At 43.0% G+C, this 17775-nt stretch overlaps 1 protein-coding gene across 1 annotated transcript in view; it reads right to left on the bottom strand.

The window, feature by feature from the left end:
• Positions 1 to 17775, bottom strand: part of adgrv1 (adhesion G protein-coupled receptor V1) — a 504809-nt gene that overhangs the window by 339402 nt on the left and 147632 nt on the right. Inside the window, exons 39-45 of the mRNA XM_078213879.1 lie at positions 16604 to 16682; positions 10975 to 11113; positions 9355 to 9496; positions 6405 to 6667; positions 5639 to 5814; positions 2225 to 2349; positions 1159 to 1340 (exon numbers count right to left, since the gene is read on the bottom strand). Of these exons, the coding sequence (XP_078070005.1) occupies positions 1159 to 1340; positions 2225 to 2349; positions 5639 to 5814; positions 6405 to 6667; positions 9355 to 9496; positions 10975 to 11113; positions 16604 to 16682 (1106 nt within the window). The remainder of the gene's footprint in view (positions 1 to 1158; positions 1341 to 2224; positions 2350 to 5638; positions 5815 to 6404; positions 6668 to 9354; positions 9497 to 10974; positions 11114 to 16603; positions 16683 to 17775) is intronic.

A 17775-nucleotide genomic window follows, 5' to 3' on the forward strand; every position in this document is an offset into this window, starting at 1 on the left:
ACTGGATTTCTGGATGCTTAGCCAAGTCTCATTATGTATTCTCGGCTGACGGCCTAGACACCCGCTGGAGTACGAAAACACCTGAGCCCCAGATAAAGTATTGCTCAATTGCATATGCCTACAGTTTCAGCTATTAAAACTTGAATGGGTGTATACTTTATGCAGTGCATAATGGGTGGATAGGCATGGAAGTGCCATAGTTTTGCATGGGGGCATGGAGAGCTATACGGGATGTTTGGGGGGCATTCCTTGATAAGGAAGGGACATGATAGGCCACAGAGCATGGGCAGGGGTCATTTCGTGGAATTGGAGCATGACGCAACATAGGAAGCATGTGGAGGTTGAGGAGTGGAAGGCCTTTTTGCTATTATTTTAACTTAAACAAAGTCCCGCAGCAGCAAGGCAGGCATTTTCAACTGCATGCCTTGTCATCCGGCAACCCTGGTAGCTGCCTCCAGACATTTTCCCAGGGCAGCTGCCTCGACTGCAGCCTGCACCCACTTCCAAGATGGAGATGGACAGAAAGGAGTAGAGAGTTATTGGGTACAGGCTGCAAAGTGGAGTTAAGGCACAGTCAGATCAACAGTGACCTTAATGATTGGAGAAGCAGGCTCGAGGAGGGATGGGGGAAGATCAGGATATTGGGGGAGGCTCAAGTGGGGAAGAGGTATCAGGATATCGAATTCAATGATCAGCCATGATCAAAATGAATGGTGGAGCAGGCTCGAAGGACCAAATGGCCTATTCCTGCTTCTAGTTTCTCTGTTTCTTTATAAATGGCTTACCCTTCAGATTGTTCCCTTGTGGCAATACTTCATTGTCAAAAACAACTCTAAATAGCTTGTTGATTCACATCCAAATTAATAATCAAAAACAAGAGGTAATATATATATATCATACCAATGTTAATTCAGATTGCAATGTGAACCTGTAAACACTGTTATTGGATGCTTCCATTCCTGATATTCCACTGTGAGTAATGATTATGTAGGATGTATCGTTTCTTATGAAGGCTGAGCAACCTGTGGGATTCCATGTTTTGAAGTTCTGAGAGAATAACAATGACATCATATTTCCAGAGTTATTTCACAGATTCGCGGAAAGAATCGAAAAGCTTCAAGTTTTCATTTCCAATGAGCAGTCTTAGTTTGTTTTTACCTGCACAGGGACAAATACACCTTGCCATCGATAAATCGTTGATAAAACATCTGCGTTGGAGTTGCTTGCAGACACTCGAAGAAATATTCCAAACAGGGTGTTGTTTAACGTCACAAAACACCAACCTGAGCCGAGTGGTTCCGGAAAATTCTGCAATGTAGACAGCACTTCGATGTCACCCTCTGAAAAAGTAAAATAATTCTGCATATGTATTAGCACATTAATTAACTACACATATGAAGCAGGACAAAATAATCATCTTTCCAGAAAGAACAGCAAATGCAATTTCCTGTCCTTCCAAAAACATCATTCTGGTCTACCATCAGCCGTCTCTTTCAACCTTGATGAACTCACCTCTCTTTCACTTTTCACCTTTCTTTCATCTCACTTAGTTGCTAAAAGGAAAGTTAACTTTCTTATAGAATCCCTCCTGCTGTTAGACATTTGAATGGACCTACCTTGCATTAAGTTGATCTTTCTCTGCACCCTAGCTATGACTGTAACACTACATTCTGCCCTCTCTTGTTTCCTTCTCTATGAATGGTATGCTTTGTCTGTACAGCGCGCAAGAAACAATACTTTTCACTGTATGTTAATACATGTGACAATAATAAATCAAATCAAAATACAGTGCAGAAAGAAGCCATTTGGTCCATCGAGTCTGTACTAACTGTCTGAAAGAGCATCTTACCCAAGCCCATCCTATCCCCATAAACCTGCATATTTACCAAGGCTAATCCTCCCAACCTACACATCTTGGGACACTAAGAGGCAATTTAGTATGGCCTATCTCTCTGTCGGAGAGTCAATGCAGACTCGATGGGCTGAATGGCTTCCTTCTATGGTCCTATGAGGGTATAACAGTTAAAATACCCCAACAACACCATGTTATTATCGCGCACATTTTTCCAGTTAAAATCTCTTTATCTGTCAATGGCAATGTAAAATTGCATACTTTTTGACTAATTCAGCAAGTTAAAGTTTTAACTATTAAATTGAAATTATGGTGTGACGTTTTGTGCAACATTTCTATGGGTCACTATACAGTTCCAATGCTACAACTCACTTAATCCAAATGCTGTTTGAGCCTGTGTCTTCCATTCCACAGTGACTCTGTTCTCCAAACCATTACTTCGAGAAACCTTTAAATATAAAGTGCTATTGCCTTCCTCCACAATCACTGAACGTGTCCTGAATAAAACAACAAAGAAGTAAAACATTCTCATTCTCAAAAATGAAATAGTTGAAGTGCAAGTCAACATTGTATATATGAAGCTTTAACCTGCAAAAAGGGCAGCACGGTGGCACAGTGGTTAGGACTGCTGCCTCACAGTGCCAGGGACCCAGGTTTAATTCAGGCCTTGGGTGACTGAATGGAGTTTGTATATTCTCCTCGTGTCTGAGTAGGTTTCTTCCAGGTGCTCCGGTTTCCTCCCACAGTCCAAAGATGACTGGGTTAGGTGGATTGGCCATACTAAATTTGTGGGGTTACAGGGATAGGGCAGGGAAGAGGGTCTGGGTAAAATGCTCTGTCACATAGTCGGTGCAGACTTGATGGGCTGAATGGCCTCCTTGTGCATTGTGGGGATTCTGTGAAAAAGATCAAGCACAAAGCTGGTGCATCTGTGAACCAACTGACATTTGGGGCTGAACTGTCCAACACTTGGATTCGAAGGGGGAGTGGGAATGAGGGCAAGATGGGAGAGATGCAGTCCTGGTAAAATACTGAGGGGCAGGGGCGAATAAGGCCAGCAGTTAAATGCAGTTCTGCCTCCTGGTATTTTCCCAAGGACAGCTGGCAAGAGGGTCAGATGTCCACTCCACAGAAGTGAGAAGCCAATTAGATAAGTGAGGCAATATTTAGGGGCCATTTTACGCCAGAGCTGGTGTTTCCCCCCAATGTTGGAGCAGCCCTACGCCAGCTCACTTGAGGCAGCCTCCAGGCAACAGGCCCCGGGAGAGCCTTTGGAATCAGTGGCTCCATGCCCCAACGACAGGGCCACAGGGGTGGAAGGCCATAGACTCGTGCTTCATAGTCTCGCGGAGAGGTTTTCCCTTCAGCCTAGCTTTGGGTATCTTTTCTTCATTCTGCAGGCTTAGGCACCTGCATATTGAGGTGCCTTCACATTCGGCTCCCTGACTGACTCAGCAGCATCCACCGGCCTTCCTAAATAGGATGGAAAGCACAGAGGTGACCGATTAAGAAGCTGCTTTTCAGAATATTGCACCAGTGGACACATTGACATCTCATGGAGCAGGACCTTCATATGGGCTTGACGTTGGTGTCCTGAAACCCCCTCGAAACTCCAGCCCTTAATATCTAAGCTAACGCAAGAGAACAATCATTAAATAAGTTTTTAAAGCTGAAACTCAAGAGTTTAATTGAAAGTAATTTAACTGGTACAGTGAAGTATTTTTTCAACTGAGGGGGTCAATCAAGAAGTACGATAATCCTATTAACAACTTAATAAAAATTATTTTGGCCTTTCGGCTTTTAAACTAGATTTCACGAGAATAGATACAGTTCTATTACCACTTTCCATACATTTTAATCATTTCATTCAAATAACCAGTAATTATTCAAGTGAAGTATGCTGTACATTTTCATGATTCCTAGTAAGAGACTAATGCGAACAAAAAACCTGCCTTTCCCTTATTAAATTGGTGCCTCATATATTTAAAATAGAGTCTCTGTTGTGGCTGGTATATTGTCTTATCGAAAACTAATGAGACTGAGGTAATAGATTCTACTCTGTGAAAATTTGATTGCCCTGAGACTCACATCATCATTAATCATGTTCAAATTATATCGAAAAAGCCGATTATGGTCCCCATGACTTAAAACATCCATGTTCAGAACAGGCAGTCATGTTTATCAGCCAAAAGCCAATAGCCATGACCCATCTACATTAACATCAATTTCAAAGCTGCCAGTTATAGCATCTTAAGTGCTCTGTCTATTTCCCTTTCTGGACCTGAAGCCAATTTCGCCGGCAAAACAGTGCCGGTAAGATTAGGGGAGGCCTGAACCAGGCGGGAACCTGATTTTTCATCTTCTGTCCGATCTTACCACCTCACCTCGCCGAAAGGCGGGCGGGTCAAGGTCATAAGATTGCGTGCTGAATATCGGAGGTTGAATTACCGTGCTTTCTTCAAGACACAGAGGTTCCGCCAATCTTCTGTGTTCAAATGTTAAGATTTTGATATCAAAACTAAACTTCCCTTTTGAATTGCATAACGCACCATTACCAATCATTAGTAAACTGCCTTATCTTTTGATGGGTGCAGGACAAATAAATCACTAACAAGCGTGATTAAATAAGTGTACAGAAGTGTAAATAAAGAATCCATTAAATTATGATGAACATGCCTGAAACCTGAGAGCATTCTGTTCTCTATTGACATTGCAAAACAATGCAAGTTATACTAATAAATGGTTATGACGGGTAACCCAGGTACTGACCAGGAGGTTCTATGAATATGAGATGAAATGAGACAGGAGATCATGCACCACATTGTCCTCCACACCCAAGATTTGGCATGGTGACACAGTGGTTATCATTGCTGTCTCACAATGCCAGACACCCGGATTCGATTCCCAGCTTGGGTCACTGTCTGTGTGGAGTTTGCACGTTCTCCCTGTGTCTGCATGGCTTTCCGCCGGGTGCTCCAGTTTGCTCCCACAGACTGAAAGATGTGCTGGTTAGGTGCATTGGCCATGCTAAATTCTCCCTCAGTGGACCCAGACGGGCGCCGGAGTGTGGCGGCTATGGGAATTTCACAGTAACTTCATTGCAGTGTGAATGTAAGCCTTACTACAGACAGACAGACAGATAGAGAAAGATAGAGAAAGATAGAGATAGATAGAGATAGATAGAGATAGATAGATAGAGATAGATAGAGATAGATAGAGATAGGTAGGACAATAAGCATTCAAACAAACATTGTTCCCATGATAGTGGGAACTGAGGCTCTTTAGCCGTTTTTATTTAAAAAATGTATACACCTCACAAGCAATCTGAAAGCAAAGGTGGTTATAAAACATATTTCCAGTCTGTGGGAGCAAACTGGAGCACCCGGCGGAAAGCCATGCAGACACAGGGAGAACGTGCAAACTCCACACAGACAGTGACCCAAGCTGGGAATCGAATCCGGGTGTCTGGCATTGTGAGACAGCAATGATAACCACTGTGTCACCATGCCAGTCTAAGAATTTTGGTTCAGCATTATTAGCCAAGCTTTGGCAATACTGATGCCTTGGGATACTAACTGTTTTCACAGACTGTGATGCGTGTTAGCTGGCTAATTCTGGAGAGTGTTCATTAGTTGAAAAACAAACGTACTGAATGGAAATTGAAGCTGACATTTCAAATCATGATCCTTTGGATTGAGAACTCGTTGCACTGATATAATTATTGTAGGCTCCAAAGAGTATAATCATTTACATTGGCTTTAAAAATATAGGCTATATTTTTCTGACCTGTTTTCGATTGGGAAGATGCTAAACAGTCCTAATGGTGCCTGATTCTGAAGGACTGTTATCAGAGTCTGTACTTTCTCTCCCAGTCTAGCCCCTCCAGTAGGGTCAAACAAAGTAACCAAGAATTGTTCATCCATCTCTGCTTCTTCATCCAATATAGCAGAAATCTGCAGAATCTGGGGTAAAAAAAAATTAAATTACATCTAAAGTACGGATTCAAGCAAGCAATTTACCACCATATAGTTGAGCATAGTGTATGGAGCACCCAATACAGTTACTTACAAAGTGGCACAACTGTGTGGTTCATGACATATGCCAGTACTCAAAAAAGCCACTAGATGGAGCACTAAACTGAGTTAAACCAAAATGAAATCAAGCAATAGTATGGGTGGAATTGGCTGTTTTTTTGACTGCGGGCTGGGGGAGAGGGAATTGTCAGCTGATAATTGCTGTGGGTGAAAATGGCAACTCCGGCGAAAATCATGCAAGACTGCGGGAACCGAATCTCACTGGCGAGATCTTGTTCTTGGGTTCTCCTCGCAGACGACGACGCAATGAGATTCTCACTCACTGGCTCACTATCACCTTCTCAAGGGCAATTAAGGACAAGCAATGAATGCTGACTTAGTCAGCGACCCCCCCAATCTCATGAATGAAATTTTTTTAAATCCCAGTTTTAATTTTGCTCTCTGTAAAATTTGCAAAAAGTGAAGGACAATCAATGCATTTACCAAGTATATTTTTAATAGACTTTAAAAGATTTTACCTTCATTCTCACACCATCTTCCAATACAATAAAACCTTTTGCAGGTTTCAGGTCAAGTGAAGAGTCAGATCCATTCGAGTTTGTGACAATGTACTGAACGGTCACTATTCCAAACGTCCCCATTGGTGGGTTCCGTACAATGTGCAGTGTCGCAACACTCTCTGATAAACCAAGGGCTGTTGGCTCCTTAAGAAAGAGGCGCTCAGTGTTGTTAAATGACAGAATCCCATGTCCATCATCATTGGCATTGATAGTTACTGTAACTGTAATAAATAAAGTACATTGTAAGCTGTTATCTTTTGGGTTAAGATGTTAAAAAATGTTGCGCCATATCTGTCGAAGTGGTCTGAGGACCTGGAAGAATTTCATCATAGAACATGCATCAAAATTAGTTTTCTGCACATTTTTAACCCCACTACTAGAAAGAGTGGGGAAAAATTTCAAATCGCATAACAGTAAAACAGTACAATATTGGTAACAATAGCTATGCATCAAATTTCAATACGCATTTTTAAAAAAGTAAAATAAACAGGTTTAATTAGGTTTTCTTTTATCTTTTAACATCAAGTCAAGGAATTTCACCTGAAGGCTTCAATATGTTCATTGCTAATCGTATAGAATCAAAGAATCCTACTGTGCAGAAGGAGGCCATTCAGCCCATCGAGTCTGCACCAACCACAATCCCACCCAGGCCCTATTCCCATAACCCCACATATTTACCCTGCTAATCCCCTGACACTAGGGTCAATTGAGCATGGCCAATCAACCTAACCCGCACATCTTTGGAGTGTGGGAGGAAACCGGAACACCCGGAGGAAACCCACACAGACATTGGGAGAAAGTGCAAACTCCACATAGGCAGTGACCCGAGGCCGGAATTGAACATGGGTCCCTGGTGCTGTGAGGCAGCAGTGCTAACCACTGTGCCACCTTATGAATAAAAATCAACAGTATTGTTATTATATGCTTAAATTTGTTTAATGTGCCGACACTTACCTAATTTTGAAATCATTCCATATTTCCAATGATTAAACATTATTATTACGGATCTCATCATACATCAAAATAGAGCACATGAGCTAGCCATGGATATGACAACGAAATGTAATAAAAGTATTTCAATACATGTACGTATAACTAATACAATAATGGAATTCAAGGCTTATCTTCACCTTTATATAACAGTTGCAAAAACCACTTAGCCTTTATCCTAACTATATATCAACATCTGGACTCCTCAGCTGGCTTACTATTGTGTAATATTGACTGGTTTTAATTATGTATTTTATGTATTTTATCTTGTTAGCTTTTGTAGTTCAACACCAAAAACACTGACTTCTCAAATGGATCAAGAGATTAAAGTTTCTAAGGGGGGATATTCCTTTTCAAGCAGGTTTATATACTTTAAAATAATGGTGGTGGAAATTTGATATCAGCAACTAAATGCATCAGGAATTTCTCTGTGCTGTTGGTAATCACGTGACAATTGCATATTAACGGCGTGAAAGTCCTTGTGATTCGTAAAGGCAAGGAATTCATCTGAAGCAACTTTCCATCGTGTTTTACCCCCACCACGGTCTCCCCTCACCCCCCACTCTACTAAGGCCAGCTGTTACATGTCTTAGGTTGTACTTTGACACTCTGCTTACCTTTGTTCTGCAATTTACATATTCTGATCTCATTCTCTTTGTCTTTTTGTCCATGACATCTTTGTCAATTACCCCCTCCCGAGTCCCCCACCCTAACAGTACAAGTCTTGTCCTTTTTTTTATCTTCAGCTCTGCCGAAGGGTCTTCCAGCCTCAAAACGTTAGCTCTATTCTCTCTCCACAGATGCCGTCAGATCCACTGAGATTTTCCAGCATTTTCTGTTTTTGTTTCAAGATTCCAGTATCCGTAGCAATTTGCTAATATTCTCCTATAAATGATACCTCATCAAGTTATTTCCTTTAGTCCACATACTCCACATTCACAAGGGTAAAAAGGGTTCCAGTTTCATTTTGGTTTTATTTGTGAACTTTGGTCCCAGGAAGTCTGGATGGACTCCCGATGGTTTTTCTCTGTAAATACATTTTTAATGAGGTTTTCAAATAGATGAGTTAAAAGTTTGGTGATTGGGGAGAGGAAAACACAAAGTGGAAAAAGAAATTCCTATTGCCTTGCAGCAGTGGTCCAGGGAGGTACACAGAGAACAGATGGAAGAGAGAGTTCAGTGTGTGTCAGAGAGTGAAGACAAGGATTTTCAGCTCTCTGAGAAGAAAATATTACAAGGAAAGAGTAGTTGACTGTATAGTCAACTACAGAACTCAGTAAAGTGATCATTTTAGCATATATGCAATTGGGAGACAGAGTTTCGGGTACAGATTTGGGTGCCTTGGCGAGAAATACAAGTTGGGTGAAAAGCGCCAAATGAATGCTCAGGAATTCACTGAAAGAAAACCGTTTGCAACTGCACTAGTCCCAAGCAAGGAGCCTGTGTATCAACCTAGTGGTAACTCTTTACTGGTTTGTGCGTCTGTACAAATATTGCTGGCATAAAGAAGTATTGGGAATTTGAATCATCTTCTTGTATTTGTATCAAGATCTTTCCAACCATTTTGTCTGGTGCATATCGTTCATTTTTCCTGTTCAATGAATAATTTACTCTGTGTTAAAAGGTCATCAGCAGACTCTTGTGAATTTTGTTCTGTAACTTTCCTTCACAATTTCTAAAACAAGTTAGAATCTATCAAGCCAGGTTCCACTCTATTCACATCAGCTGGGATTGTTTGTTGTTTTCTTAGTTTTTTGAGTTGAAATTACAGCAAGGTGAGACTCATTCTTCCACATTCCAGATGGATTAAAATGTATATGTATAATATATATATATATATATAAAGGATAACAAAACCAATTTGGTACCTTATCCCATTGTCTCTGGTCATTTATGTAGCAGAAATTCTTTTAATTACCTGTGGTTCTTTCTCCTAGTTCTAGTCCAGAAGATGGATTCGTGAGAATCAGCTGGAAATCCTCATCCCCTTCAGGAATATCATCGTCAAGAATTGCAACCGCAACATGTTTGTACCTTTCCCCGTCATCAAAATAAATGCTCTGCAAAGTCAAGAAAAACAAATTATCACTGAGTGTTAAGATCACCCGCAGCACCCATTGAAAACACATGGGGGATGATATTGTGGGTCTGCCAATGTCAGGATGGAGGTAGACGGAGAACGATAATACCAGTATGCCTATTGCGCCAACTGTCCCTGGCACTGTTCATTTTGACATGGGCAGTTTCAGGGCCTGGCAAGACCACCTGCCCCCACAAGATAGGCAGCTACCATGTCAAGGGATGCTCCAAACCACAGAAAAGGCCTGGTTTCTTTGAGAATTTCTTTATTTGAATTCTTGAAAAAGCTGCTGAGAGCTAAATCTGAGCTGGTGATTTCCAAAGTAGAAAATGTTAGTGTTGGATTGAGCACAATTCTTCATATTTTTGTTCAGAGTGGTTTACGTGTTTGTGATGGGGGAACTCTGTAAACATAAGGGCTGAATTTTCCGTTATTTTCACAGAGTGCTGGCTGAGGTGAGGAAACCGGCATGGAGCTTCCAGGCTGCACTGCTGGCTTTTCTCACCACATTTGGCAGCATTCTGTGCAGAAGAAATGTCGCAGTGTGGCCCACACCGTCACACCAGCAGGTCGGGGCCTAACAAAGCCGGCAATGCAGACCCTTTTTTGAAGAATGCCCCGATCGACAATTTAAAAAAACATGCCCCTCCCTCCCTATAAGGGAAACCCCCCCCCCCCCCAATAAGAGTAATCTCCCCCTCTACATACAAGAGGAACCCTCCCCCCCCCAATGGATCGGCCCAGAGGGGCCCCTGGCACTGTCCCCTGGCACCAAAGGGCAGCGCCAAAGGGCAGTGCCAGGGGACAATGCTAGGGTACTGCCCAGGCATGTTTCTCTCTCCCCCATGAGCTACACATACCTGTGCACCCCCTCACCCCCCGCCCCTCCCTTCCCCCCCAGTTGATTCCCTTTGCCCGATTCACATTTTGCAAAAGCAGTTGTAAACTTCACCAGTGTGACTTGGGAGGGGTGTTCCAATTGTCAGTGGGCAATATGGCGGGAAGCTCTTTAATTATATTGTAATTTATAGAAATGATGTCTTCGAACTTTGTGGGAAGGAAATTTGTTCAAGCAGGTTAAGTCTGAAGTTTGCAGCCTCATTAATATGTTGAAAATGTCAACCCACCTCCTTCTCTGCCTGCCTGAGTAAAGCGTGGAAGTTGGCAGGCTAGATCCGTCTTCTCAACATGCTCACTAAGTAAGTCCCACTATCAGGCTGTTTTGCCCACTGGCAGCATGTTATGGCCACGGGGGAAACAGACCACCTCTAAAATGCAGCCCATAATTTGTGAATGGCAATTCAGGAACATCAAGTCGATATATATATTTTTCCCTTCTGGCCTGTGCTTGGGCCATACAAATTCTGCCAGCATAGGCAGAGGAAAATCTACCCTAACATCTTAGAATCAATTATTCATGATTATGATTCAAAACTTGATCACAAAATTAGTTCTTACCATTGGTGTCACATTGAAATCCCATCCCGATTGTGCTCCGAGATTCTGGGCAGAGTAAAACAGTGATACATTCCCATACGTGCCCTTATCTCGATATATCACCAAGGTTATGTTTCCGATGGTTTCATTCACCTCAAAGCTTGCAGAAAAAGAACAAACAAAAATTTATCCACAAGTTAACAAAACATTCTTACAGGATAGCTTCAGAAACTGGGTAATTTAATCAACAGAGAACAGATGTAGAATCATAGAATCATACAGTGCATAAGAGACCCTTCGGCCCATCAAGTCTGCACTGACACATGAGATATGTTGGTTTTCAATCATAAAATCTAATCACTGGAGTCAAACTGAGCAGATGATGCTATGTAAGAATTCCCTCCACTCCCTCCACCTTTCTCCTTAATTAAGCTTAATTAAATTATGGGGAGGCGATGGCCTAGTGGTATTATCACTCGACTATTACTCCAGAAACTCAGATAATGTTCTGGGGACCACAAGACCATAAGACATAGGAGCAGAATTAGGCCACTCGGCCCATCGAGTCTGCTCCGCCATTCAAAAATGGTTGATATTTTTCTCATCCCCATTCTCCTGCCTTTTCCCCATAACCCCTGATCCCCTTATTAATCAAGAATCTATCGATATCTGTCCTAAAGACACTCAATGACCTGGCCTCCACAGCCTTCTGCGGCAAAGAGTTCCACAGATTCACCACTCTCTGGCTGAAGAAATTCCTCCTCATCTCTATTTTAAAGGATCATACCTTTAGCCTGAGGTTGTGACCTAGTTTTTCCTACTAGTGGAAACATCTTTTCCATGTCCACTCTATCCAGACCTCGCAGTATCCTGTTAGTTTCAATAAGATCAACCCTCATCCTTCTAAACCCCAACCAAGAGTCCTCAACAGTTCCTCATACGACAAGCTCTTCATACCAGGGATCATTCTTGTGAACCTCCTCTGGACCCGCTCCAAGGCCAGCTCATCCTTCCTTAGATATGGGGTCCAAAACGGCTCCCAATACTCCAAATGGGGTCTGACTTGAGCCTTATACAGCCACAGAAGTACATCCCTGCTCTTGCATTCCAGCCATCTCAACATGAATGATAACATTGGATTTGCCTTCCTAGCTGCCGACTGAACTTGCTCGTTAACTTTAAGAGAATCTTGAACAATGACTCCCAAGTCCCTTTGTGTTTCTGATTTCCTAAGCATTTCCCCATTTAAAAAATAGTCTATGCCTCCATTCCTCCTTCCAAAGTGCATAACCTCACACTTTTCCACATTGTATTCCATCTGCCACTTCTTTGCCCACTCTCCTAACCTGTCCAAGTCCTTCTGCAGCCCCCCGCTTCCTCAATACTACCTGTCCCTCCACGTATCTTTGTATCATCTGCAAACGTAGCAACAGTGCCTTCAGTTCCTTCTTCCAAATCGTTAATGTATATTGTGAAAAGTTGTAGTCCCAGCACCGATCCCTGAGGCATACCACTAGTCACCAGCTGCCATCCTGAAAAAGATCCCTTTAGACCCAGTCTCTGCCTTCTGCCAGTCAGCCAATCCTCTATCAATGTCAGGATCTTACCCTTAACACCATAAGTAGTCTCATAACACCAGATTAAAGTCCAACAGGTTTATTTGGTATCAAAAGCTTTCAGAGTGCTGCTCCTTCATCAGGGGAGTCTCATGACACCAAATAAACCTGTTGGACTTTAACCTGGTGTTGTGAGACTACTTACTGTGCCCAAGCCAGTCCATCACTGGCATCGCCACATCATGCCTTAACACCATGGGCTCTTAAGTTACTTAATAGTCTCCTATGCAGCACCTTGTCAAAGGCCTTCTGGAAATCTAAATAAATCATGTCCACTGGTTTTCCTTTATCTAACTTCCTTGTCACTTCCTCAAAGAACTCTAACTGATCTGTCAGACATGACCTCACCTTGACAAAGCCGTGCTGACTCAGTGCTACTTTATCATGCACTTCCATGTACTCCACAATCTCATCTTTAATAATGCAGTCTAAAATCTTGCCAATGACCGAAGTCAGGCTAACCGGCCTATAATTTCCCATCTGCTGCCTCCCTCCCTTCTTAAACAGCGGTGTTACATCAGCTACTTTCCAGGCCTCTGGGACCCTCCCTGCCTCCAGTGATTCCTGAAAGATCACCACCAATGCCTCCAGGAATCATCCGGGTCCTGGGTTCAAATCCCGCCATGGTGGAATTTGAATTCGATAAAAATCTGGAATTAGGAATCTACTAATGACCATGAAACCATTGTCAATTGTCAGAAAAACCCATCTGATTCATTTGTGTCCTTTGGGGAAGGAAATCTGCCATCCTTACCTGGTCTGGCCTACTTGTTACTCCAGAGCCACAGCAATGTGGTTGACTCTCAACTGCCCTTAGGGAACTAGGGATAGGCAATAAATACTGGCCAGCCAGTGACACCCATGTCCCATGAATGAATTAAAAAAAACTGAAGGAAATGTACCCCAGTTACTAGACACTTACCATTGCAAGGCACCAGTACAAAAAACAAAGAGAACAAAGAACAATGCAGCACAGGAACAGGCCCTTCGGCCCTCCAAGCCCGCGCCGCTCCCTGGTCCAAACTAGACGACTCTTTTGTATCCCTCCATTCCCACTCCGTTCATATGGCTGTCTAGATAAGTCTTAAACGTTCCCAATGTGTCCACCTCCACCACCTTGCCTGGCAGTGCATTCCAGGCCCCCACCACCCTCTGTGTAAAATATGTCCGCCTGATATCTGTGTTAAACCTCCGCCCCTTCACCTTGAACCTATGACCCCTCGTGAACGTCACCACCGACCTGGGGAAAAGCTTCCCACCGTTCACCCTATCTATGCCTTTCATAATTTTATACACCTCTATTAAGTCTCCCCTCATCCTCCGTCTTTCCAGGGAGAACAACCCCAGTTTACCCAATCTCTCCTCATAACCAAGCCCCTCCATACCAGGTAACATCCTGGTAAACCTCCTCTGTACTCTCTCCAAAGCCTCCACGTCCTTCTGGTAGTGTGGCGACCAGAACTGGACGCAGTATTCCAGATGCGGCCGAACCAATGTTCTATACATCTGCAACATCAGACCCCAACTTTTATACTCTATGCCCCGTCCTATAAAGGCAAGCATGCCATATGCCTTCTTCACCACCTTCTCCACCTGTGACGTCACTTTCAAGGATCTGTGGACTTGCACACCCAGGTCTCTCTGCGTATCTACACCCTTTATGGTTCTGCCATTTATCATATAGCTCCTCCCTACATTATTTCTACCAAAATGCATCACTTTGCATTTATCAGGATTGAACTCCATCTGCCATTTCTTTGCCCAAATTTCCAGCCTATCTATATCCTTCTGTAGCTTCTGACAATGCTCCTCACTATCTGCAAGTCCTGCCAATTTTGTGTCGTCCGCAAACTTACTGATCACCCCAGTTACACCTTCTTCCAGATCATTTATATAAATCACAAACAGCAGAGGTCCCAATACAGAGCCCTGCGGAACACCACTAGTCACAGGCCTCCAGCCGGAAAAAGACCCTTCCACTACCACCCTCTGTCTTCTGTGACCAAGCCAGTTCTCCACCCATCTAGCCACCTCCCCCTTTATCCCATGAGATCCAACCTTTTTCACCAGCCTACCATGAGGGACTTTGTCAAACGCTTTACTAAAGTCCATATAGACGACATCCACGGCCCTTCCCTCGTCAACCATTCTGGTCACTTCTTCAAAAAACTCCACCAGGTTAGTGAGGCATGACCTCCCTCTCACAAAACCATGTTGACTATCGTTAATGAGTTTATTTCTTTCTAAATGTGCATACATCCTATCTCTAAGAATCTTCTCCAACAACTTCCCCACCACGGGCGTCAAGCTCACCGGCCTATAATTACCCGGGTTATCCTTCCTACCCTTCTTAAATAACGGGACCACATTAGCTATCCTCCAATCCTCTGGGACCTCACCTGCGTCCAGTGACGAGACAAAGATTTGCGTCAGAGGCCCAGCGATTTCATCTCTCGTCTCCCTGAGCAGCCTTGGATAGATTCCATCAGGCCCTGGGGATTTGTCAGTCTTTAAATTTTCTAACAAACCTAACACTTCCTCCTTTGTAATGGAGATTTTCTCCAACGGTTCAACACTCCCCTCCGAGACACTCCCAGTCAACACATCCCTCTCCTTTGTGAATACCGACGCAAAGTATTCATTTAGGATCTCCCCTACTTCTTTGGGCTCCAAGCATAATTCCCCACTTTTGTCCCTGAGAGGTCCAATTTTTTCCCTGACAACACTTTTGTTCCTAACGTATGAATAAAATGCCTTGGGATTCTCCTTAATCCTGTCTGCCAAGAACATTTCGTGACCCCTTTTTGCTCTTCTAATTCCCCGTTTGAGTTCTTTCCTACTTTCTTTGTACTCCTCCAGAGCTCCCTCCGTTTTTAGCTGCCTGGACCTACCATACGCCTCTCTTTTCTTTTTGACCAGTCCCTCAATTTCCCTGGTTATCCACGGTTCTCGAATCCTACCCTTCCTATCCTTCTTTTTAACAGGCACATGCCTGTCCTGTAGCCCTAACAACTGTTCCTTAAAAGACTCCTACATGCCAGATGTGGATTTACCCTCAAACAGCCTCTCCCAATCAAGAGCTGCCAATTTCTGCCTAATCCCACTAAAGTTAGCCTTCCCCCAATCCAACACCTTGCCCTTGGGACACGACTCATCCTTTTCCATCACTATCCTAAAGCTAACAGAATTGTAGTCACTATTTGCCACATGTTCCCCTACCGAAACTTTGAAGACCTGACCGGGCTCATTCCCCAGTACGAGGTCCAGTATAGCCCCCTCTCTAGTCGGGAAGTACATTCACTTCAACCTTCAGAATGCAAATGTTGAAGTTCCGTATATGATTTTTAACAGGTTGAATTCAAAGGATAAGAATTGGGCATATTATTGATGGTCCACCCGAAGTTTCCTCTTAAGGTGAAACTTATATAGGCAAAGTTAGTAGAACATAAATAAGCTTTAAAATTAGTTTCCAGGATCTGAGACTTGCTGGCAGGAATACATTTATAGCTCATCCACAACTGCTCTCCACCGCGGTGAACCTCTCTCTTTGAAGCACAACAGCAGTGGATGTTGCTGGGAGATGAATAGATATTAATTACTTTTATGAATCAGTGTAATTAAGAACCTTATGTTACAGATTAGAGTCTGAGTGGAATGAAGTACTATTCTTTTCTCAATCTGTACATTCTAATGTTCTTGTTTTCTATTTGAAACGGTACATTAGAAGTCGTTCAGCTGTAAGAAACCCCTCGGGTGTAAAACAGAAAACAGCATTTGCTCCAAAATTGTCTCATGCCGTGGTTCAACGGCAAGATTTTGCAATGCGTTGCATAATAAGTTAAACTGCAGTACGTTACACAATAAATTAAACAGCAACATTGAATGAACCAAGGATACTTAATTATAGAACTAACTTCAAAGTTAAAAATGTAAACTTAACATATCTTATTACATAGCAACGCATACATCAATATATAAAAGCAATCTAGGCATTTATTAAAGAGTAATATATGTTTACATTCTTAGTTACTTACTTAATGGTTTGCCACTGAATAATGCCTTTTACGCCATCATTTGCACCAACAGTTATCTGGGAAACTTGACCTGCTGCATCTGGAAATTAAACCAAACCTTTAAAACCAAAAGTGAATTACAAAAGGTAAAAATAGAAGAAGGTCCTGAAAATATAAGCGCAGAAAACAAAGTTGTGGAGAGTATGATCTGAAGATGGCTGGAATGGGAAAACAGGAAAGGGGGTTGGATTCAGAGCACCAACCTAAGCGCATGTGAAAAGGCAAAGAGGGAAAGTTTAGATGGTCTGTTGGCTGTTAAGAAGCCTGTAATTATCTTCTGAGGTTGGGAACTCTAATTCCCAACCAACCTGAGGTCTCCCGCACATGCCGCAAATGTGCGCTTTGGAGATTTTATGCTCTTCCGCTGAAGACTGGCCTTGTATGACTGCGCATGAGGTGATAGATTGGCATGAAAATGCAGGTCAGGTGAACTGGAACTATCATGTTTTTTTTATTCATTTGTGGGTCATGTGCATCGCTGGCTGGCCAGCATTTATTGCCCATCCCTAGTTGTCCTTGGATGGCAGTTGAAAGTCAACCACATTGCTGTGACTCTGGAGTCACATGTAGGCCGGGCCAGGTAAGATTTCCTTCCCTCAATAACATTAGTGAACCAAATGGGTTTTTCCGACAATCGACAATGGTTTCATGGTCATCAGTAGATTCTTAATTCCAGATTTTTAAAATTGAATTCAAATTCCTCCATCTGCCGTGATGGGATTCGAACCCGGGTCCTCAGAGCATTAGCTGAGTTTCTGGATTAATAGTCTAGTGATACCACTAGCCCATTGCCTTCCCTTCAGTGAGGGTTCCAGGAACATGATAGTTCCGGGGAGCGGAACACAGGAGTGGGACAGAGAGAGGTCCCAAACCAGACAGAGTGCCAAGGGGCAATGTCATGGGGCATTGCCAGGGCACTGCCTTGCTATATCACTCTCCCCTGAGGGCTACACTCGCTTTTACGCCCCCAGGAAGACCCAAACGACAGGTTTATGTCTAGGCGAACCTGTTGTAAACCGCGCCAATGTGATATCACGTCAGTGTGATGTCAATATATGGCAGGGGGTCAATATCTGGTGAGCAGGCTGGTTAATAATATTTAAATATATTCAAATGAATGTAAAGCGTGTTCA

This window comes from Mustelus asterias, chromosome 6, assembly GCF_964213995.1.
Source record: "Mustelus asterias chromosome 6, sMusAst1.hap1.1, whole genome shotgun sequence".
NCBI lineage: Eukaryota > Metazoa > Chordata > Chondrichthyes > Carcharhiniformes > Triakidae > Mustelus > Mustelus asterias.